General features: G+C 46.4%; 1 protein-coding gene across 1 annotated transcript in view; it reads left to right on the top strand.

Moving 5' to 3' along the window:
• The first annotated feature begins 2,275 nt into the window (after nt 1-2,275).
• The window catches only part of LOC146201481 (uncharacterized), a 36,575-nt gene continuing 14,571 nt past the window's right edge, over nt 2,276-24,279 (top strand). Inside the window, exon 1 of the mRNA XM_084587607.1 lies at nt 2,276-4,093. Coding sequence (XP_084443733.1) covers nt 3,234-4,093 — 860 coding nt within the window. The 5' untranslated portion in view covers nt 2,276-3,233. The remainder of the gene's footprint in view (nt 4,094-24,279) is intronic.

Genomic DNA, 24,279 nt, shown 5'->3' with positions numbered 1-24,279 from the left:
TTGACGCGAGCCATTCGTGAATACACTCACACAAGCCATCGACGAACAACTGCGTACCATCCCCAGACAAATGGTCTTACGGAACGCCTGAACAAAACGATCGCGGACATGATCGCCATGTACGTCTACGCTGAACACAAGACCTGGGACGCCATCTTGCCTTACGTGATCTTCGCGTATAACACGGCAGTCCAGGAGACGACTAGAGCGACCCCGTTCAAGCTTGTGTACGGCAGGGAGCCCACGACGACGCTCGACGCAATGCTGCCGCACGTAACCAACGAGGACCACTTTGACGTCGCCGCCTACCTGCAGCGTGCAGAGGAAGCCCGACGACTCACACGGTTGCGTATTAAAGACCAACAGCGCACCGACACCCGATGATACAACTTATGACGACGCCACGCAAAGTACAACCCAGGAGACCAAGTGTGGGTTTGGACTCCAATTCGCCGCCGTGGACTAAGTGAAAAGCTGCTGCGTTGATACTTTGGGCCATACAAAATCCTTCGCGGCGTCGGACAACTGGACAATGAAGTCATTCCTGACGATACGACAGCATCACAACGGCGACGTGCGCGCCCAGAAATCGTACATGTTGCTCGTCTGAAGCCTTATTACGCGCGTTAAAGAATCCGTGATGTTTAAACTTTGTAATGTTTCTATTTAAGTTGATTTGTTTATGTGGAACATCGAGGCGATGATTTTGAAGGGGGGAGTAATGCCGCGAAGCCTACCAAACTGTATTTGTAGTTTTTTGGCAGCCGCCGGCCAGCATGCGTGTTTATCACTCTGATTCTGGCTCGCGTATCAGTTCTGTATTATTTGTTTGTTAATGCTCGATGTCGCGAGGCGCACCTCTATCAGTTTCGTTGTCGCACAAGATGCGTCGAGATCTGTCTCGAAGATTCCTATCACTCGCGTATGTTTCTACAGTGTCCAGGTTCTGCTAGTAGCAGTTTGCGACGTTATCTAGATGGTTCTGAGTAGCATTTAAATTGAGCGTTGACGAGTGCGACAGGCATTCTTAGTTCGACGATCGACGAGCACGTTTGTTGCTATTGCCGCCGCCGAGTTGCTTACTTCTTTTGCGGGCGCAAGTCAGCCCAATAAAGAGTTTCTTCCCTGAACTCCAAGACTCTTCATTTGTGTCATCGACCTTGTCACCACCACGTGGCAGTATAAAGCTTTGAATTGGCCGCCGGCTCGCGCCATCTGTTGCGGCAGCGCCTTACGATCGAAGGAGTTTTCCAGTGAGCGACGCCTCGTAGGCAGTCAAAGTGGAAATGTTCTTTGCTACTCGCTTAACTAATAATTCTGTACATACTGAGGAAATATACAGCGCGAACAGAGACGACGAACGAGGAAGTACATAACACAAGCGCTGGTATTACTTCCGTAATTAGTTTCTTTCTAATGGCGCACCTAAATATTAGCTGACACTCATAAGGCAATGCGTACATTACGAGGGAAGCAATGCGGTCGTGTGCGAAGTGCATGGTTGCGTGCTCGCCTCGCACTACGAAAGAACCGTGTTCGACTCCGCGGGTTTCCCCAAGACTAATATTGTTCCTTTATCAGATTTTTCGTGTTGCAACCATAAGGCCGACACCAGCTTTTCTACGACACGGTGCCCCCAACTTTATTGCGTTAAATGTGGTGCCAAAGTTACCAGCTCCTGCCTCGGCCGGCTTCAGACAAACGATAGACCGACCCACGTGCGAACACAGCCGAAATCGGTTAAAGAAAGCTCTAGTGCTAGCACTCTAAAGCCAGCATGGGACCCTTGCTTTGAGAGGACAGTTAATGTGTGCCGTGCCCCGCCGCGGTGGCTCGGTGCTTATTCCGGGCGACCTGAGCCTTGACCTGAGTTCAATTTCGGCCGCAACGGCGACGTTTCGAAGGAGGCGAAACTTTCGCAAGGCTCCCGTGCACTGCGCGATGCTAGAGCACGGTAAATAATACCAAGCGGAACAACGCGTCCTCCACTGCCGTATCACTGATAGCCTGAGTCCCGTTGGGACGTTTAACACCATAAACCAAACCAAACTGTACCGTAGCAGCATCACTTCCAGGACAGCGTTTCCTGTCACCGGACATGTAAGGCCCCGCGCGAATGGATCAGACAAATATGGCGAACACATCCGGTCAAACTACGCGCTCGCTTCTTTATCGACACAGGCGCGAGCAAAAACAAAGGCTTCCGCTGCCCGCGAATGGGAAAGGTATAAGTAAAACAAAGCTGTGGCAGGACGATAAGAAGGCGCGCCAACGCCACTTTCAAGACGGACCGGGCCGCGATGTGGCACGGCTTTAGTGCGACTGTGACGACACCACTGTGCCACGTGAGGCGAGCGGTAAACAGCAATTTTCGAATGACGGCTCGAGGGGAAAAAGAAGAAGAAAGGCCAAACATCGAGAGGACTGAGAAAGAGAGCGCAGGAGAAGAGAGCGGCGGAAGGCAGCCACGGAAGAAAGAAGGAGCCAAGAAAACCTATTCCCTTGTTATCAGGCGCAGGTGGGCCGCGAGAAAAGGAGAGGCGATAGTGCGTCGTCGTCGCGGGCTCTTTTGGGGCTCCGCGGCACTCCTGGATAACGGATTCTATATCTTTCGCTTCAAGCCCTCGATACAGGCGGAGCGGTCTCAACAAGGCCCGCCGCACACGGGCACTGCCCGTGCGTCAGTCGAGACGGTCTGCAGCTCCCCAGCCGCCGGGGAAGGTCGTATCGCCACTTTCCAACAGAACGGGCACGCGTCACGAGCGTGTGGCAAACTGCATGCGCTGGCATCGTCCCTGCGCTCGGCAGCGCCGGCCCGCCATGGCAAGAAAGATAGGCACTCCACGTGACATTGCAGGCAGGAAACGATCTCTCGGCATTGCAGTGATTTGCCATGCTACTGATCGTTCCGCGTATGCAGCGTAAAACGACCAGGTTTTTGAAAATATTTAGGTACTATGTCCTACTAGTGTGTGTTGTTTCATGACGATCGACCATGCTTCCCGGCGCAGATACAGCTACTGCTATCAAGATAACTCGGAGCGGATCGATTGCCCCTTGAGAGCAAGAATAGGGAAGCGGCAGCCCTTTCAGAATGATCGTCGCTTCGTGTCCATCGTGGCCGAGAGTTCTCACGTGCTGCAGCCTATGCTGGCATCGCTACCTCGCCAGCTCACGGACGGCTCTGTAGCGTCGTCAGTGGGCCTGCTACGCCCAGTGCGCGCTTCGGCTACATGAGCTACGGGTCTCCTTGTCGCTGCACCTGCGGCGCGCGCAGCGACTCGCGCTTTCAGTACCCTATACCGCCGCGACAGCAGCGCTACTCCAAGGTCAGACTCTCCAGGCAGGCCCGAGTGGCAGAACGGTCCAGCATCGTTACCACGTTCGGATCCAGCGGCTACTGTAGTCTGGTAGAAGGCGTGGCAGGCGATGACGCCGAGGCGTTCATCGAGCTTCTCAGCTCGCAGCAACACCGCGGCAGTGTCGCGGACGGCGGGAACGACAGCAGGGCCCAACTGACGTCCACTGACAGCGTGACACAGGCCAGCGGCTTTGTCAGTGGGAACAGCAGCTTGACATCACGGTCACCATCGAACGAGCTGACCAGCTCTGAGCGGCTCGTCGTGCAGCTCTTCATGGACGAAGCGGACACCAAGGAAAAAGAGATGGCCGCTGCCTTGGAAGCGGCGGCTAGGAGGGAGCAGGAGGAAGACAGCAACAGCGGTGTCGTGGTGACCGCGAATGAGGACGAACCGCCTTGGACCAGCTGCAGTAGTGCGGAGGCGGAGCGCGCCAGACGCCGCGGAGCGAGGATGGGATGTGGAGCGCTGGTCGCGCCTTCCACGCTCGCCTTCCTGGTGCTGGCGGCAGTTCTAGTGTCGAACGTCCAACTCGCCATCGTGTACTACGAGGAGCGTACGTGGTTGTGCGTCACTACGCTAGGCCTGATGCACGCGCCATCGCTCATGCTTTTCGTGGTTCGCGTCTACTCGGTGGTGTTTCGGGGCAGCGTCAAGGAGCAGTTCATGAAAGTCCTGGTGCTTTTGTGGTACGCGGTCACGCTTCCGCTGCTCCACTGTCTTCCACTACTAACGTAAGTACGCCCTTCAGAAGCGAGCTATGATCGCTCCATTACGTTCACAAGAAGTAACCTTTCTTTTGCGACGTTGTAGCGGCTTGATCGTGCCTCCACAATGTCCCGAATGAGAGGTTGCTCTGAGCAAAGCCTTCTCATTCTGGTTCGATATTTTTGAAAGCCAGCAGCCACCGTAGCGGATGTCAAGGCGATGCTTTTCAAATAACCAAGCATCGTGTGTGACCTAGCGAAAAGGTGGAAGGCCGCACTTGTAACATGGCATTGCTTGAGTGTCTCATCAAATCTCCAGAGGTATTTCATAAAGGGTCCGGTGCTTGAAGAAGGGCATCTGTGAGTTTTAAACTTGTGCGTTCATGTAAAGTGTATAGCAATGACCACATGTCTCCCCTTTCCATAAATATTTAAGAATGACATGGAAACCTATAAAGGGGGACTAGTAGGTCGGAAAGGTGTGCCACAGATGCATTATACTGGCCGTAATCATGTAAGACGAAAAGAATACTTATAACACAACTAGCTATGCGGTGGTAGCGAATGCTTTATGAAGTCATATTTTAACGCTTTTAACAAATACAGCAAGTGGTCTTGAGGTGGCAGATATATAAGAAGATGAGTTTACAGCTTGGAAAAGGTATAGAGCCAGAACATTCTTGCAGGCTAGTTGGTGCATGAACTTTGCTGGAAGCTTAGCGCGGAAAAACAGGGACAACGGAAACACTGTGTCCTCTCTTGTTTTCAGTGTTTCTGTTGTCCCTGTTTTTCCGCGCTAAGCTTCCAGCAAAGGTATAGAGGTCGGCAGGAAAGTTGAATATTTGGCCTGCTACTCTGCAATAGAGAAGAGGAAAAGAAGAAAGGCGTCGGCTGTTATGCGTATGGAAGCGTCTAAACTGCGTTTTGTAGCGCCATTAACGCTGAGAATTTGGCCCATTGTGGGATCGACTTGAAAAGCCTCGGAAATTCTGGAGCAAATTTCTTTTGCAAGACCCAAGAACGTGCATGAACTACCGCCTGAAGCAAGATGCCACTCCAGTGTTTCCGAAAAGATGTTCCTAAAATCTGGACGTTTTGATTTCAAAGCAGCAATGGGGGTTAGTTGGTTTACCATTTCAAGAATTTTCGCGCTACGATATGCACAGATACACAAGAAAGCAGGAACCACGTACACAGGACAAGCGTTGCATGTCAGCATATTTCTGTCACTCCCTCTGCGCGCCTTAATGAATGCACAGCTTTCACGCTCGCTTTTTGATAACGAAAATCCATCTTTGTAAGCAGAGGTCACAGTATTTGCTCGTCGAATTTTTCGCGTTTTGTGCACGCTGTCTAGACTTTTGATTTTGCTGAGTCTGCGAAAGCCTTATCGTTCTTCCCTATCGTTTAAAACGGAAGGTTAAGCTACGGTTAGAAGAGCCCTGTTTTTCAACGTTTGTATCGAGGTGCCTTTCCCACACAAACAGCTACGGTTTATCGTTTTTTTTTTTTGGGTCTCGCATCACGCTGTCTTTTTTTTTTTTCTTTTTTTTTTTTTTTTTTGCTGCCTGCAGTTGGCCTTGTATTGTCGGGTAGTGCATAAGCGCGCTGAGTATTTTTTTTTTTTTCTTCTTAAACATTGACGCCGGTGAAACCCTGTTCTGCCTCAGTTGCAAACGTTACAGCCGTATAGTCAGCTGGGGCAAGCCAGACAATTATCTTTCTTGTTTTCTTTTATTAGCCCATCGTTTCTTAGCTCTTTACTTTATTGTCTTTTTTTTTTCTTAGCTCTTTATACAGACAGCATGCAGGCACTCGCGCTAAATCATCTGAGACGAATCCATTGTGGAATCTTGACGCTTTTTGAGACTGCGCTAGCAGCTCTCTTCTTTAAGCGGCCTCCCAAGATGTAGGGCGCCTAGGGCAGAAAATGCCTTGTTTAACGCGAACAGATGGCCAAAGGCAACGACTTAAACGCAGCCTCGCGCACCCTTACGCGTGGTACAACCGTTTCGAATTTTGTGGGGGATGGTTTTAATGCACGCGCTAGCCTGGTGTACAACTCTGTTACCAGAACCCCAACCCGAGCTTCTTCGAAAAAGCGATATTAAGGCGTAAAAGGTCCGTTTTGCAGAAAATACAGCATTATCAGTGAGCGGGTTCTGTGACGAGACCAGATATTGTGGCCCAGTCAGCACTAGCCATTTACGGAGTGTGAGCTAAGGGTCGAACCCGGGACCCTTGGAACCTGAGTCTGACACGCTACCCCTATAAGCTACGCTGGTAATTTCGCACGGCCTGATTAAAGCGAGGCTTTATGGGGGGTGGTCTTTCCCATAGTGTGATAGCTTACTACGGTACAATAAAGAGTATGTTTGATATAATAGAGACTAATTAAGGGATTAGTGATTAAGAGGGCAGCAAAGTGCATGAACGCGAAAGGACACCAGAGCCATTAAGGCTGCCGCGTCATACCTTTGTAGGCGGGGCCTAAGTGTCCCTTTAATTTGCTTGGTACTGTTTGTGTGGCTGTCATGTCATGCCGAACATTTGGTGCAGAAATCGGTTTATATATAATTAACTATATTTAGGTGTAATTACTCAGCTTCCTTGAACAGGGACTGAAATCTCGAGTCATTTAGTGCAGATCCCTTCTCTTTCTCTATCTGATTTCCTTGCTTAAAAATAGTAGGGACGAGTTCATTTTTTAATTAAATACCTGTTTTAATGCAGTGATGTAGAGGCGCAAGGGATGAAATAGCAGCTGCGAACCAAAGCTTTGTCATCCTTAAGTGCGAGCGACGGTTTTATCTTTAGTGCGGCCACGAATGGGTGCATTTTGTCGATTTTGTGCAACCTGTCAATCGCCAAGTATTTCTCTGCAACCGATGTTATCTATGTTGCTCCTAACCCGAGAGAACTCGGCGCAAATGCAGTAGGTCAATGGCGTGGACAAAGATAAGCTTCCGAACAATGTCCGTATTTCGATGCAGCGTCTCGCCGGTTGTAGCAGTGAGTGCCAATGTTTGTACCGATGCGCAGGTAATGCCGCCGTAGAAGGTTATCACCTTCCCGGTGTCGCGCACTAGTTCTTTTCCATCAACATTTGGCATGTATCTCCGTCCGACCGTATAACAGAAATGCAACAACGAATTACGTACGCAAGCCTGTTGTGGTATCGTATGCCTGGTTCAATGCATCAAAGCGACATAAATTAGTATATCGGGGGTGCCATAGGGGAGGGCTCCGGTAATTTTGGCCAGCTGGGGTTCTTTCACATGCGTGACATCACACAGGGCACATGCGTTTCGCCCCCATGGCAACGCAATTCACCCGTGTCCTGTGCTATGCCAGGGCCCGTTAAAGCATTTTGCATTATGGTGTGTGTGGAATTATGAAAGATTTCTCTAGCAAGCAACTATGCTTGAACCTGTGGCAAAGCGCAACAAAACAAGCAAGAAACATCGAATGCCAAATGCTATTAAACGGTGATGCGTTAATTGAACCTTTTTTTCTTTTCCTCAATTAATCTCACCACAAATAGCAAGTTGTCATCAACGTCGTACAGGACCCAGTGACCAGCATATTGCAGGGGTGGCTTCTGCGGACGTAACGTCAGAGCTTCTTAGTTTATCGTATAACTTATGCAATGAAACCTGCTAGAGCGACGTCTGTGGAAAAGTGGCGTCTCTTGAGCACAAAAAGAGACGAGCTTGCTCCAGCGTTGTGAGGAAGAAGCAGTTATAAGAACTCCAGCTTCATCCCCCTCCCTTCTCTTCTCCACATCGTGTGTTACAGAATTGAGGGGCGGAAAATGAATGCTGTTATCCTTCCTGATCTGTTAGCGTAACGGAAAGTTTACGGCTATGAGAAGAAAAAAAAATGGAGCTTACTGAAAGGGGTATTGCTGAGCTTGTCGGTTCATTAACTGAGGGACCAAATGTTGAATGCTACATAAGACGAGGATTTGAAGAAGTAAACTGGCAAGACGGACATCCACTCGCAACAGATTTATTCCAAAACGCAGCTGGACAACAAATAGCCAGGCCGAAAACAGAATCTCATTGCCAAGCTAGCACGATGAAAGACAATGTAAATTGTGCAATCGTGAGGTTGGCTCGCTACCGCGCTTTCCTAAACCTCTGAAGTCCTTTATGTGCCCCTAACACGCGAGACTGTGACGTCATTACCTGGTGACGTCATGGCCGGTCATGACGTTGCCAGGCGGTTTACACATATACGAAGCTCACCCCGCCTGGCGTCCGTGCGGCGCCTTTCATTTGGCACTTCCTCGAACGCCGCACCACCCAGTATACAGATTCCGCCAATCGTCCCGATGTCGTCATCAGAAAAATAAAAATCCCGTCTCCACCGGTAATCGAATCTCCATCCCTCGGATCCCCAGCCGAGCGCTTTAACCAACTGCGCCACGCCCGGCATCCTTAAACACATATCATAATTCTCCTTGTCTACTGTGGGGATGATAGCAGTGAGATTTTGACAGATAATGTGCCTTTCCTTTCCTGCAAATCCATTATAGAACTTGAAAATCGCTACGGCGCAACGAAGACGACACAAGAAACAAAATGACACCACTTGTGTCACTTTCGTTGCTCCGTAGTGGTTTTCAAGTCATGAACCAATTATAGAAGACCGGTGTACTTTGATGCTTTCAACGGAATGCCGGTTGTGTTCGACAGTGGGGCGCGCGACGTACCGTGTGCGGCAGCAACGCTCAGGCTTTTGCATTTGTCCACTGCAGACTCTCCAGTGCTCTCGGAATTTTTATATAAGCTTGCGAGCGCACGCGCTCGATGATATCTAAGATGAGGCGTGAGATATTCGCCCCAGGTGGACGGCCTCCTCGGTCCAGGAAGCCATGGACCACGCTGGTCATCCAGGCTGGGGCTTGACAGCTGCGTATTCCACTGCTCTTCCATTAGGCCCCTTGGTGGTTCTCTTACCGCTTGATTCCCCACACCATATGTTCTGGGTGTTTTGTACGTCACAGAGTATGAATTTATATTTTTAAATGGTTAGTGATATCCTGTGTTGTAAGGTGCCGTGGACATGTCTGTTGGCTTGTATTTTTGGGAGGGCGACTACTTCTTCTCTGGTTAGTTTCGGGTGAGGTGGAGAATATTTTCTTCTGACAAGTCTGTAATGTAGGAGGATGTTAGTATACTTCTTGGGTACATCCTGCGTTCTCCAAAATTTAGGTGGTGCCCGGTTATCGTATCGTCGGGCTGAGGCGTTGGCGCATTTGTTTTCTTATGCTCGCGTATAAGATCGCTCATATAGCTTCTCGTCTAATCTATGCCAACTTTTCCACAGGTAAGGTTGATCTCATCAACCGTAACCACTTAACGAACGCATGACACTAAAACCCTCTCGTGCCTCCTTTTGCGAGACCATTCCTTCTTATGTGTCGAAATGCAACCGCAGAAGCGCGCAAGGTTGTGATAGCAGATAATGTAGCTTGGATGTTTTAGTTGCCGGCCACCATTTTCTTCTTTGTTTCGTGCTGTGGAAAACTTTATGCAAATCAGAAATAACGCCTGGCTTCTGCCTTGTTGAGCAAGAAATTGTTTTCTTGCCCCTTTTTTACTATTCCTTTCACTTCCTTCAGCAGCTTTTCAACCACAAGAAAATCGCTAGCCAGTGGTTGCAAGCTACGAAACCTGAATCACGAAGGATTCTCCGATGCCTGAAAAAAATTTAGAGGGCGGTTTCACAGCGCGATGGTCCTTTTCACATTCCTGCAGTGGGTGTACTGGCATAGAAGTAGCTCATTTCTTTCCCGCAAAGAATAAAGGAAGGGGGGGGGGGGGGGCGGCATTGAAACTATCAAACATGATTATGAGTGATGGAAAACTTTAATTCTAAAACTGCAGGCAGTCATTGTCGGGAGCCTCCACTGTAAAAGCAAGAGCTTTATTATGCCTAGTAAAACAAGCTGCGTCATATTGCGTGGCGTCTGTACGCTTATTTATTCACGTTGTGGTACAGTATCCCAGTGTTGCAGTTATTCTGAGTTACATTTTTGTCGTCTGCCTTATTTTTGTGAATTTAAATTTTATTGTTTGATTTTGTATGACGTTTACAATATATTTTTTTAACCCACTCCTACAACTCTCTGCGAGATCGGCCTAGAGGGGGCGCCATCATCGCTCCAATGGAGTGGATCGGCAGACGGCGGCGCTAGTAATGTACGCGCTGTCGGTTTGTTTTCAAGTTTACGGCGGTTTTGGTGGCAGAAAAAAAAACAACAAAAAAATACACGTGCCTTCTCTGAGCGATTTACTGCTTAGAGTGTTGCAATCGTTGAGAAAAACCGTAGAATCGGTGAATGCTGTTGAAAAGAAGCGCAGATTCTAAGAAAACAAGGTACTCAGCCGCCCGTCTTTTAAATTTGCTGGTGTCGTTTCGCACGAATTATTTGCAGTACCGCACTCCCGGGCTTGATATTTTTGTTGCGTTACACTTTCCCCAATGAAGTTTGTTTTTCAGTTCGCTTTTTCACCAGTCTGCGCGTGTCTGATAGATATACGAGTGTATAGCAGGCAATGCTAATGTCAATTACAGCGAGTGCATTTCGCCTCGTGAAGTACTGTTGTGACACGGTGCTACACTGTGAAGCAAATTTTCCATCCGAAATGTACTTTCTGCGAGTCACATAGGTACTACTCATGCGCTTTTTCTCACCTACGCTTATTTTTGTAAGGCGAAACCGCTGTGCCTTATTCAGGGACTGGCCCACTGCAGGGCACTGTCAAATCCGGGACGATAATAGTTGCTGTGCTAGCATCTTTCAAGTTCACGCTGACCTGCCTTAGAAAAGGAGACACAACCTGTTTCGCCACGTAGTCCCTGATTCGAAGATTAAGCTGATTAAATACAGCATGTACAGCGTATACTGCCCGGCGGGTTTGTCACACACTGTAGCCATGACTACACATAAACTCTGGCTAGACAACGCCGCCACTGCTGCAAGTTATTATCCCAGAATCATGTTCTGCTGATATAATAAAGCAGCCCTATAGTTTCATAGCAAACCGGCTACGCATGTGTAGCGCTCAGAGTGGAGCGAGTACTTTCGCTGAACTCACTACGAGACGAGTGCTTTTTTCAGCCAATGTCAGCGAGTATGATAGTGTGACTGAAGAAATAATACGGAAACCCAAGAAAGCGTATGAGAATCTTTAATGTATGTGACGCTGACTAATGGTAAATTAGTAGTGTAATGATTAATGATATTGCCACTATATGTTTGGCCGTACGACAGGAAAATTTCACACTCGCAAAAATTTAGCACTTTCTACCTTCTGCAATTATATTTCGTTGAAAGGCTAGCTACGAATATTAGTCGCTACGAAAACGCTGAAGATAATTGTGCATGAGCGCGGTTTTACTCGGGCAAGGAATTTCGAGGAAATAATTTTTTTAGCAGTGTAAACTTCATGCAATCACCTAGTTATGCAAAGAAATATTGTAGGAATATTATCAGAACAGTGGCCTGATATTAAACAATTTTGAAAAGAAACTACGTATTCTTGCGACTACCAAATATCTTTTTCCTCGAAGTAAACACGGTAAAGCAAGGATCTAGGGAAGGAGATAGTTAAGCCCGTATGAAGTTTCGTACTTCTCTTAAGCAATGACTTTGCAAGAATGACAGCAGCAACACTTAGCGGAATAGCGATTTTATCAATATGATTAACGTGGCGAGAGGAAACTGCTCGAACAACTTGATCGTCCGTAGGGCGCAGAATGGCCTGTCAATCTGCAGCGGTCGGCAACAGCGTTCAGGCCGGCTCATGCTTCAGTAGCTGTCGGTTTCCAAACAGAAGCGAGAGTACACAATCTTTTAGCGATTGCGTTAAGTTGTATGGACGTAGGCGACCCGTTAGTTTTGTTTTCATACGGCGCCTAACGACACTATCGCTGTGATTGAGACGCCCCGCGACAAAAAAAAAACAATAAGCGCCGAATACCGACGGAGGATGCCATTATGCAGCACGACATACTCGATAAGAATTACAACCTTCATTGTAGCATGGGGTGATAGTCTGCTCATACTTCTGTCGTAATGAGGCAGGCAGGTAAATAAAAGCACACCGAAATCGCGAAACATTCAGCACACGCCAGGTCGTACGCTTGTACTTAAACACCACCGACTAGCAGATGTCGCGAGCGCGCCACTACACTGAGTAGGTTTCACCGCTGCGCCGCAATGTGGCGACTCTGCTCGATCTCTAGGCCAAAGGGTCTGTAGTATGTAGAATAAAAATATAAGTCGCGGTGCGCATATATTTCGAATACAAATACGAATACGAATCGAGTATGTCTGTTATTCCATTCACATCCGTATTCAAAAAAGTCAGAATTTTCGAAAATTACCAAATACCTGGAAAATTTTCGAATACACCTCTTTTCCTTAACTGCGCTTCACCGCAGTGCTTGACCTCTGCGATTGTGCAGTGAAGCATCCTATAAACGTAACGGTTCTGTATTGTAAAGAGGGCCTACACAACTGTGTGTACAAAGCGAAGCATTTGACGAAAGCAGGAAAAAGACGTTCTCACTTGTGTCACCTCAAATGCAGACAACCATCGTGCAGGAGCTCATCAGATAAAATTACTGTGATGCAAATGGTTTTCGGCATTTTCTTCAGGTCCATTCAATAATTCGCGGTTTCGATAAGTAGGACATTTTTTTCTGGCCCCTGGAAGTTCAAATTATGGAGAGTTTGCTGTATTCAGAAGCAATATGACAGCTCCATTCAGTTTCATGGAGGGCCTTCCTGCACGAATAGCTAGTATACTAAATCATGTATAATATTTATGCTGGATTTTATAGTAGGGTATGTACTTCTGCGCAGCTCTGGTCTAATTTTATTGGAAAAAAAAAAAATACCATGCGAATTCTTTTCAGTTGTTTCATTTGTTGTTGTTTTTTTCACTAATCCCATATTCAATATTCGATTCGATATTCGAAGACATTTTTTCTCATATTCGTATTCAATTCGTACTAGAAAATTTCAGCATTTGCACACCCCTGCTTATAAGTACTTACTCTGTACTTTGCACGAACTGACACATTAAATTTTCCTTTTTACGACGTGCCATAACAGAGTGGGATTCGCCGGAACAATGATTTACAGCACATAATGAGGCTGCATGTTCCATTTTGTTCATTTTGGTTCTCATTTTACTTTCTACTTTTGTATCTGTAATATCTAATTATGTATTGGTTCTGCTTGGATCTGTAACATGCTCGGCAGTATCAAATAAATAAGTCGTCTGCATATCAAAAATTAACCTACGGTTGAACGTAGTTTGACAAGCGGTAGCCCGATTTAGGAGCAAGGTCAAAGTCAAGATCAGGGGCCATGTCCACGATGGTGGACAGGTACACCAGACTATATGCATCATTGTAGTTTAGAGCCACTCTGAGGGTATTCTGTGCTTCTTAAGGCTGTGTTCGGGACAAATCAGACAATTCTGGTGATGGCCTTTTCGTTGAGTAGAGCGGCCACTCAAAACTCTTTTTTGTTACTGTTAAAAATAAGATCGTGATCAAAAGTAGAAAATATAAGCACGGATGTTACGCAAGAACTAATGCAGGCACCCTACTTTTGAACCTCCAAGTACCTTTCAGGTGAAACGAACCTTGGTTCGAGATAAAACACGAGTGCTCCAAACTGAGTCCACACGCACAGACTTATAAGAAGGCAGAACCATTACTGTTACCTTGACATACTACGACTTTAACGAATACACCCCGCCGTGGTGGTGCGGTGGGAAGAGCACACGAGTGCTGTGCCCAAATATAGGGGACAAAATCGCGGCCGGTCATCCACAGCGTTGTTGATCAATTTGTATTCGCCTCGCTATCTGATATCTGATCTGCCAGCCGTCCTGGCTAGCTCAATTGATAGAGCGACTGCCCTTTACTGGCAATGGTGCCTAAGTAGAACCTTGGACCAGGACGACTTTTTTTCTTAAGTTGCTCAACTCCTAGCAGAACTGTAGGGTCTTCCTTTGTTGCTGCACTTGGGTGGATGCTAAAGCATAGTTTCTTCCTTGTCCTTAAAAATCCTGTTCATATAACTGTTGCTTATTGTTTAGAGCAAGGGCGTGCAGTTAACCACTGAGACGTTAGAGGAACTCTAAAACGTGACACACACATTTTTTCAATACATTCCTGATGTCACAAAAACAACTGGTAGTGGTGTACAGGACAGTATACATCTACATTCACAGAGAAAGCGTTACCCACAACTTTTCATTCTTTCAAAACGCTAATACAAGAGCTTCTTGTCGCAAAAGGATTGCTAACTTTTAGATTGTTAGTTTAAGAGAAAAAAAAAAACATACCTAGCTGCTTGATTTTGCCAAAGCCTTATTCGATGACAACACCGCTAAACGTTTCGTTTTCCTTGTTTGTCTTACCTTAAGGCCTTCAATGGTTGGGGTGCGGGCTAGTTATTTGACCATGCCTGATAAAACAACGCAAGGGACGAGGACTAGGAAGGCCGCCACACTTGCATTCTGCGATGCCATTACACAGTTTATTATTTTTTTTATAGATGCAGCCCGTTGCAGGTAGCAGCCGCTTTCTTTTTTTAGTTTACGACATTCTCTTTCACAATCTTCTCGTTGAACGCTTCCGAAGTCGCCACAGCAAAGCAGTCCTTCTCGTCGGCCTATAGGAAGCGGAGGTCGTTGTTACTACAGAAGGTCACAGGCGAATCCATTTCTTTTTTTTTTTTTTTTTTTTTGAGGGCATGGGGTCTTGCCTTCGGATGTTCCTGGCTGGATGTTTCACGTTCCTGGATGTTTCACATGACAAAGGACAGCAGCGGCATGGATGAATCAAAACTACTCATTCGAACGCCATCAGTGACTGCACCTTTAAATGTCGAAAGAAAGAACGAAATTTATATGCTATATGTTCTGATAGAAAGACCCCTTTTTACTTGTCCCTTTAGTCGCAAAATCCCTAACTTCAATCGTGCACATTGTAGGATAGTCTAGGGTGAAGAGCCTATCCACGATGTTTCTGGGGAGCCGCTAAGAAGCGTGTGTCCTCTCGGTACCATGAACCAAGAGTCTTAACACTACCAAGGTACCCCCCCCCCTTCCCCTTCTCATACAGCGTGATAAATGATCACTACGTAGCTCATTCACTTTGGTATTACACAAACGAGCAACGCTTGAATGAAGAGGGAAGAAAACACGACAGTTTCTTAGCAGTTCGGCCACACAAATATACGATAACGTTTATAGGTTGCCCATATATCATCTAACAAGCTCAGACGTAACCTCGCTCCCCCTTTCCCTTTGTCTGTGGCCGTTCAGGGAACACCCTCATGAGCTACGCTGTCCGAGGACGCATGCGATCTACTTAATCTGCGAAAATATCTCACGTTCACCACAAAAACATTGTTACGCCGCTGGCGGAAACTTCAACGGCGCCCACTGTGGCGAAGCTCAAGAAATAGGCGATGCAGCTCAACAGCTTTTGCGCTACCACGCCGGTGTGTAGGCAGCCAGTGCGCCCAGCGTAAGCGTTGTCTTCTGTAGCGACAGGCCTCGTGTCTAACAACTGTGGCGCAAAGCCTGTTAAAGCGTGGTGCCACAAGCCAAGCGCTTATCTCAAGTATGAGCCTTTTGGAACTCCCATTGATTGTTGCGCTTTATCGACCTTCTTCGCGACAGAATCCACTGCCATGTTAGCAACTGCTCCGACATCAGAGTGGAGCCATTATTTAAACACTAAAATCAGGGCGAAGAACGAGACTCGGAAAAGAAGCGCACAGCGCGAGCTGAGACTTAGAGAAGATTTATTGCGCCATCGCCTCCTTTCTGGATTTTATTGTTTTGAGAAGATGAAGGTGCGTTTGACGAAATTGTATGTGGACGCGCATGTACGCAAAGGTGTCTTTGGCGCAGTAAATCAATTTCAGGTCTGCATAGGTCCTTCGCACAGGTTTTATATATTTGCAGTATTTAACATTTAAGGTGTGAATCATTAAAGTTTTCCACTACTGACGGCTACTGACGGCTACTGACGGCTGTCTTGGAGTTCTTAGAAATAAAATTACGACACTTTGAAGCTCATACCCCCCCCCCCCCCCCAAAAAAAAAAAAAAAAAAAAAAACGGCACCTCACAACTGTTTCTTCACGTGACTTATTTTCCATTCATAGATTGTTTATTTAGTCTGCCAGCTCTGCCTTGCCTCTAGTGGTAATCCTATTATGTTCTAGGGTTTTCTTATCCGGCCCTTTTGTTGGCCATAGTTTGCCAGTATCCTATGTAGCTGCCTTTCCTCTTGCTTGCATTGCGCGTTCTGTAATTATTTATTTTCGGTTCCTTTTTACTGCATCAGCATTTATGTTCGTATTTGTCGGGTAAATAAGCAACCTCTACTTTTTAGTTAGGTCGAATATGCGTAATGTTGTTTTTTTCCTCGTTAAAACAATTAAAATACGCATACTCCACACGACGACATGCCCACCCTAGCAGATCATATTATATCAAGCACCGCAATACAACATTCCATTGCTACATACGGCAGTGAGAGCGGCCTGCTTCAAGTAGGGTGAGAGATGTCGACTTAAAGCGACTTAGAGATCGGCAGCATGGCAAGCAACGAGCAACATCTTGAAGGACCATGAAGACGAAGCTACACTCCTATCTTCTCCCTAGCTCCCTAATTACCCAAACAACGGCCGAGAGCCATCCCTTCCTTCAAATAAAGGCTTCATTCTTGCAGTCAATTAGGTCGAGCACTCCTGCTATTTTTCCCTTACAGATAACTGTTATGGGATTTATTTTTTATGTAATGCTTTTCAAACATAGAGTACTTTTAGACCTGCCGTGACATGTGGCCGCTGCACCTTATCGTCTACCTTCTCTACTTCTTGAACAATGCCGGGATTACGGCGCGGTATGATATTTCGTTGTCTACATTTTCCTTTGACTATTCTTACAAGCCAGTTCCATGCTTCCCGACTGCCTTTTAGCTACTAACTTATTTCTTGCTTCAGCATTTAACTCGTTCAATAAAGCATTGAATTGCGTGCTTGCATTCGGCACATTTGTTCTGATAGCCTTTTGGAGTACGTTATTCGTTTCTCATTCGTGATTGGAGGTTGCCTTGTTCACCTACAAACCGGCACAACCTCTAATTTGTATCTCTTTCTAAACTTCCCCGCCACGGTGGCTCAGTGGTTAGGTCGCTCGACTGCTGAAACCAAGGACGTGGGATCGAATCCCGGCCGCGGTGGCCACTTTCCGATGGAGGCCGAAAGCAAGGCGCCCTTGTGCTCAGTGTCAATGCACGATAAAGAACCCCAGGTCGAAAATTCTGGAGCCCTCCCCTACGGGCTATCTCACAGCTTGAGCCACTTCGGGATGTTAAATCCGTAACCCAAACCAAACGAAATCTTTCTGAACTCTGTCGCAATAATAATCAACTTGTTTTAGTAAGTACTCTCATCGTGCATTTAAACAGCATGGAGTTCTGAGATCAATACCGAGAACAGGGTATGAGCATTTCTATGTATAGTTTATGCATCAAATTGTGTACGCTTGACATCTAAGTACTTCGGACAGTGCTTGGAACATGATAACCAGCGCTGCTTTTGCGCCATAAAACACATCACGACACAACTTCTAACAGTGAAACTGGCATAAGTGTGTTTCATTGGAATGAAGATACTGCTTTGACAAGTAGTTTGGAAGCAAAAAGGAAGCATGGAATTGCAAAGTGTGCCAAATGCTTTCAGGCACGCTAATGTTCTTAATATGGCTTGAACCTATAGTGAATGAGCGAAAGCTGTGAGCGTTTCAGCGATAGCTTCTGTAACACTGCCTTATCAGTCCGCGGTCTTTTAAGCATAATTTTTCTTATGATTGGTTCACAGGAAAGGAAAGGCGCAGTATCTGTGACACTTGTTCTATGGACACCTGAATCGCGCCGTAAGGGATGGGGGAAAGATGGGAGTCAAAGGAGGAGAAAGAGAGAAAGACGTGCCGTAGTTGAGGGCTGCGTAGCATTTTCGGCCACCTGTGATCTTTAACGTGCACCGACATCGCACAGCACACGGACGCCAACGCAGGCGCACAACACAACCGCCGGCGGTCGGAACCGATCCCGAGTACTTCGATACTTCAGGTTTCGGGGAAATGAAGGTGTAGTATACTTCGGGTGGGCGCCACACAATCGTGGACACCTACACTTCATTAAATCAAGGTCACTTGAAGGTCAAATTTAGTGCCGCGCGAAGACCGGCTCTCTTAACGTAGTAAAAATTTAGCTTCAACTGTAAATTAATTTATAAGAAAGGGAAGACGCAGTATCTGTCAAGGTCACTTGAAGCGAAGGTGAAAACCTCTAACGTTGACGGCTCAAAAAGCTGAACTAGTGAAGCTTTCGCTTCAATAATCCACAGAATTTGCCATACAGGGCCGCAAACTTAGAGGGGATTGCAATTAAGTGTATATAACATGTAGAACTCTCATTTGGCAGTCAGGAAGTTAGCTCGCATGGATTCGTCAAGGAATGCAACGCAGGGGCCAATCCCTAGAAACTGGAAGCGCAAGCAAAAATGCACTTTCATTAGCGTTTGACGAGCTAACCTTCCAGAGAGGTAGAAAAAATCTTTTTGCAGAACGACCACCGCGTATATATATATATATATATATATATATATATATATATATATATATATATATATATATATATATATATATATATATTAGTTTCGTGTCCGCCTGTCTACGAAGGTAGGGGCGAAACAGTCTTGTAAAGTTTGTTTTCCCAACGGTGTCTGACCGTCGCTTTCATACAACAGCGTTGGGCGCTGGACGCTGTGTGTTGTGTGCCCACCGCGTAAGATTTAAAGATGTGCGCCACTAAAGGACAGCAAAGAAGTGCAAGTGCCTGAAACCGTGGCCTGAAGTCTCCGAAGCGCTTTTAATTTTCCAAATGTTGGCTCGAGTTACGTCGGACAACCTGTACCCTCGACGCGAGTGCGCGGGTAAATTCATGTTTGTGTGCAAATGAAACCAGACGGGGTCGTTCCATTAGCAAAACTGAAAGAATGAGTCTCGCAGAACTCGTTTCAGTACGTCAAGTGGAGTTCTGCCTTCTTGCGCCGACAGATAAAAGCACGGAAAAGAAAACATCACTTCGACTCTGCGAACTCTCGGTGACGGTTTCGCTGAAGCACGCATCGTGCCGCAGATCAGGCATGGCAGCGGCAAGGTCGCACGTGTCCTGTCCAGGCATGGGTAGCGAGCGTGTTTTGCCTTGCCGATAAGACCACTTCAGTCCTCACGTTTTCTGTTCGATTGCTCGAGAGAGACAGGGAGGGATCGGTTGTGCCTCCCAGCTGGCTTGACAACTTTTAGTCCGCAGGGTCAGGTTTGCTGCGACGGTACGTGGCGGCCTTTCTGGGCTTCTCAGTGTTCCGTGATTTCGAGCATGGTTGTTTAGAGAATACTCCTTTAGTTCTTGCCCCGAATAGTGTATCAGTCGAGGCGGGTCAGTGAACGAAAGGCGTTTATTAAGAATGCAAAGAGCTTTTGTAGCCGAGGAAGGCACGTGCCGGGCTTGGCACGTGCGTCGTTCACGATACAAATAGTGTCATTCCAAACAGTATACTAAGCGCGCACTGGTCAGCATGCTGTGGCGGAAAATGGATACAGGTGGTGGAGGAAGATCGTGATGAATTTAGTATAGTAAGGTAGTAATTGCTCATTTTCATCCACCTTAACGCTGTCATACGGCTACAAAGTAAATATATACTGTTTTCGTAGAACCTTTGTAGTTGTTGTTGCGGGGATTGGAACCAGGTACCACCGCTTGCAGGGGCAGTTACTCTGTCATTGAGCTAACGGAACAGTTCTCGAGCAGATGAGGGCGAGAGCCAGTTGTTCAAATGGAAAAGGGGACGATGTTGGCACAATGCTCAGCGAAATGTCCCAGGTTTTAACCGTCACAAAGGTGGTAGGGGAGTTATATCCTGAATTACACAATAAGTACACTGAACAAGAATAAATCTCGAGAAGCATCAAAGTTCACTATACAGTATAAGAATTCCGGTTGTAACTATACAGAAGCATAGGAAGCCTTAAAAACAATGAAGTGATTGAAAACCTGAAATAAGCGGTGAGGGCAGGGGGCGAAAAACGCTTCCATTTCAATAACCCGTCAGATTAGTCATATATAGGAAATACTGAAGCAGTGTCCTAGTGGACCTAAAAATTAAGCTGAATTAACCGCAAGCTGTCTAGGAAGGGCATTACAGTTTCCAACTGGCAGCCTCAGTGGAAGTGGAAGCGGTAAAGCTATATATCTCTCTAAACTTACGTCACCCAGGTCCGGCCCATGAGACATAAATAGCTCTGAAAATAAGAATAACGTGTAGGGCACTTGGGAGCTACTCTGGAGGTATGAAAGCGTGCATTCGTGCTGCACTGCATTTTCCTGATTACCTCTACAGTCTGTACAGTGCCAGGGTATGAAGTAACTTCATTTTAGGCTCCCAATTAGGATGCCTCCAAGTCCATTTTTGGTTCTTCTATTTGCTGAAGAAGGTACTCATGACTCGTAACTTACTGCGTTCCTCAAACTGTACTAGTAACTTCCCCCGGTTATTTCTAGAGCCAGTGTCGTATTCACCCCCTGCCTGGTCTCAGCCTCCATTTTGTCTACCTTTACATTGAAGACGCCCATCTGCACAGTACACTGCCTTTTTATTTTGCCTATTGCCGATTCTACATCTTCATAGAAGTTTTCGGCTGCCTGATGATTATGACTGCATGTAGGCGCGTAGGCCTATACAACTTTCAGTTTATACAGCTTATTAAGCTTAATTACGATGACTTCCACCCTTTCATTAACGATATAGAACTCTATGTTCCCAACTATATGCTGGTCAATTGCTATACCAGGGTGACCAAATCCTGCTCTGGTAAGGGAATGCATTTCCGGCGATGGTCACAGGGATCAGGTGCACCACACACCTGCTAATACAATGCCGTCAACACGGAGTTGTTTTTGTTTTTTTTTAATACGGCACCAAGATTCAAACCGCGGTCCTCTTGCACGCGAGGCAGATTTTCTGTCTCTACGCCATCGCTACTAACCGCAGCGGTGCTGGGGTCAAATGGATGCAGCTGGCACAGGACCGGGGTAATTGGAGAGATGTGGGAAAGGGCTTCGCCTTGAAGTGGGTGCACTGAGGTTGGTGTTGTTGTTGATGATGTAATATTTCAATTTATTTTTATTCCGTATCTCCACGTGTGACGTCCTACCTTTTCAACCAATCCGGATTTCCTCAACACGCTGGCAACGCTCGGTTGTCCGCTCAACGGAAGCCTTAACGCTGTCCTCAATAGCCTCCCTTCCAATAGAACTGAGGCTGCAGAAGTAAAGCGTTTTATTACTTTTTTAACTTTATGAAAGAGAAATCTATGTTACACCATGTACTGTTTGCCAAAACTAAAACAGGCGGCCATTATTTCGGGAAAAGTGGGCTGGCGACCACAGCTTAAGCGCTGCTGCCTCCACTCCTCGTCAACTGCGAGAACAACCTGCGTGGCGTGAAGCGTGCACCATCACTATCCTTTTCTGGATGATAATATAGTCTGATCGCATGAGACGCGATAACTAGCACCCAGATTACTTCTGACAAGGGCTGTAAGCAGAGGCCGTCTGGCGAGAACTTTGCTGCCGCTTGCGGTGGAGCCGAAACTGGAGACAAACGAAGAGACGCGAACAGAATTCACAAGATGGTACACATAGCACGGGGATGACGGGAGGTCAGATGAGCAGATAGATTAGGAGATTTGCCGATATTGAGTAGGCGCAACTGACACTGGGCGGAGCTAATTTGATGAACGGCTTTTTGTCATTTAGTAGGCATAACTCATTTGATAATGACGACTGACTGCCATGAGCATGAGGGTTCGTGCCTCGGCTCCTTTGTTTCTTTTCGCAGTTAAATCTCGTAAGAATGACCACCCAGTTTGAGTAAAAGTCTAAAAAATAAATTTTAGCAAATGGTGGCTGCGCTCATTTTTCGCAGTGTCAAGCAACTATTGCCATTAAGGACGCCCTTCGAGTGAAGTTCCTGACGAAGTATGCATGACAGCGCCTCTAAGCGAAAGACCTTTCTTCAGTTTGGACCCCGCTGGGGTGGCGCAAGGGTTGCGGCGCTCGACTGCTGTTCCCAAGAGTGCGGGATCAAATGGAGGCCTCGGCGACCGCTTTTCGATGGAGGCGAAAAGCTAGGCGCCCGTGTGCTGTGCGACGTCAGTGCCCGTTAAGAACCCCAGGTGGTCGAAATTTCCGGAGTCCTCTACTACGGCGTCTCTCATAGTCGGAGTTAATTCGGGACGTTAAACCACCCTAACCAAACCAAACAAAAAACCTTTCCTCAATTTTGTGGCTTTCTCCATGGACATAAAGTCCTTATACCGATTCATTCCTAAGAAAGAGTTACTCGTATGCGCAGAAGAAAGTGGATATACGTATGTCACAATTTTTCCGGACATCAGTTAAGAGTTTGTCGAGAGACCCTTGGCATTACAGTCCCTTCAATTCACCTTTTTTCAATGTGCACTTCACATATAGAGAAAAGCGGTGTGTACATAGGTACTTGTTTTGGTACCGCTATCAAAGGCCTGTGTTTGGCTAGGAAAGGCTTCGATTCGTATTTAACCGTTTAGTTTCCTCATATTGGAAGGAGTGTATTCACGCTATGCATTTAATCGCTCATTATTATACCTAAGATCTTGGTGTACGAACGGCTCCAGGCTGATGAAGTTGACTCCTATCGAAAAGTAAAACCGCGTTTGTTTGAGTACACGATCATAGAGAGAGCAGACGATAGCTTCCATTGCATATCATTCGCTCAAAATTAGTCGAGAAAAAGCGAAATTGTGTTTAAACAGCGCCCTGGATAAGTCCTGTATCCAGTGACCGGCAGCCAGATCTGCTCTTTTCCGCGGGTTTCCCATTAGAACTGTCCGTGTCTGTGGACAAGCGTTTTCTTAACGATCACAACAATCTCACCGGAGCAGCAGTGACATGCTGATGACAATGGGACTTGGATTGGCGAAAGGAGGAGCACTCGTGGGCAATTACATTCCTCTGATAACGTTTCGTGTTAACGTATCTAAACCTTGGTGTAACATATCACTTCGTACATTAAAAGACAAGAAACGCCTTTTTAGATCAGCGAAGCGACGTTGCACGCAGTATTCGAAAACACAATATAAGTTATGTGAAGTATCATACTGCCATGCCGTTCGAAAGGCGAAGCACAAATTTCTGTCACATGATCTTCAATCGCTCATGAAAAATAACCCAGCCAAATTTTGGAAAACCATCTCCCCCCCTTCACGCATGTCTGACAATATTTCTTTATTGGATCCAACCGGATGTCCCATTCCTCAGGACAGCTGTGGAACAGTTTTTGACGATTTTTTCACATCATTTTTCACTAACGAAGACTATTCCAACCTACCTAGCCCACAAGAAACCAATTTCTCTTTCATGAGTGCAATAGACGTTCCTATAGAAGGCATTGCATCTCTAGTCAAAAGTCTCAAAATAAGTACTTCTTCAGGATTAGACGGAATAAATACCAAAATTCTAAAACGCACTGTAGATGCCTCTAGTATCATCCTCTGCCATATTTTCAAACAGTCATTAGACACTGGCGAAATTCCGCATGACTGGAAGATTGGTAAAATAATCCCCGTGTATAAATCTGATAACAAACACTGTCAGTAACTACCGCCCCATATCGCTAACAAGTGTTCCATGCAAATTACTAGAACACGTAATTGCATCTAACGTTGCCTTCCACCTGGAGCGAAACGGTTTTTTCTTCCCACACAACCACGGTTTCAGAAAAGGATTCTCCTGTGACACACAATTAATAGAATTTACTACTCACATCTTTAAGAACATGGACGAAAATTGCCAGACTGACTGCATATTCATTGATTAATCTCGTGCATTTGACCGCGTCGCCCACTGTCGCTTCATAACTAAATTGTCATTGCTTAATTTAGACAACCTAACCCTCTGTTGGATTCAAAACTTTGTCATTTCGCAAGCAGTTCACTGTTCTCAATAACTTTTCGTCACCCCTTAGCGGCGTCACATCTGGCGTTCCTCAAGGTA

This window comes from Amblyomma maculatum, chromosome 1 (genome assembly GCF_055883805.1).
Source record: "Amblyomma maculatum isolate TAMU_Amacu chromosome 1, ASM5588380v1, whole genome shotgun sequence".
NCBI lineage: Eukaryota > Metazoa > Arthropoda > Arachnida > Ixodida > Ixodidae > Amblyomma > Amblyomma maculatum.
Note: the sequence above shows the minus strand (reverse complement) of the source record. Positions and strands in the feature narration are given on the sequence as shown.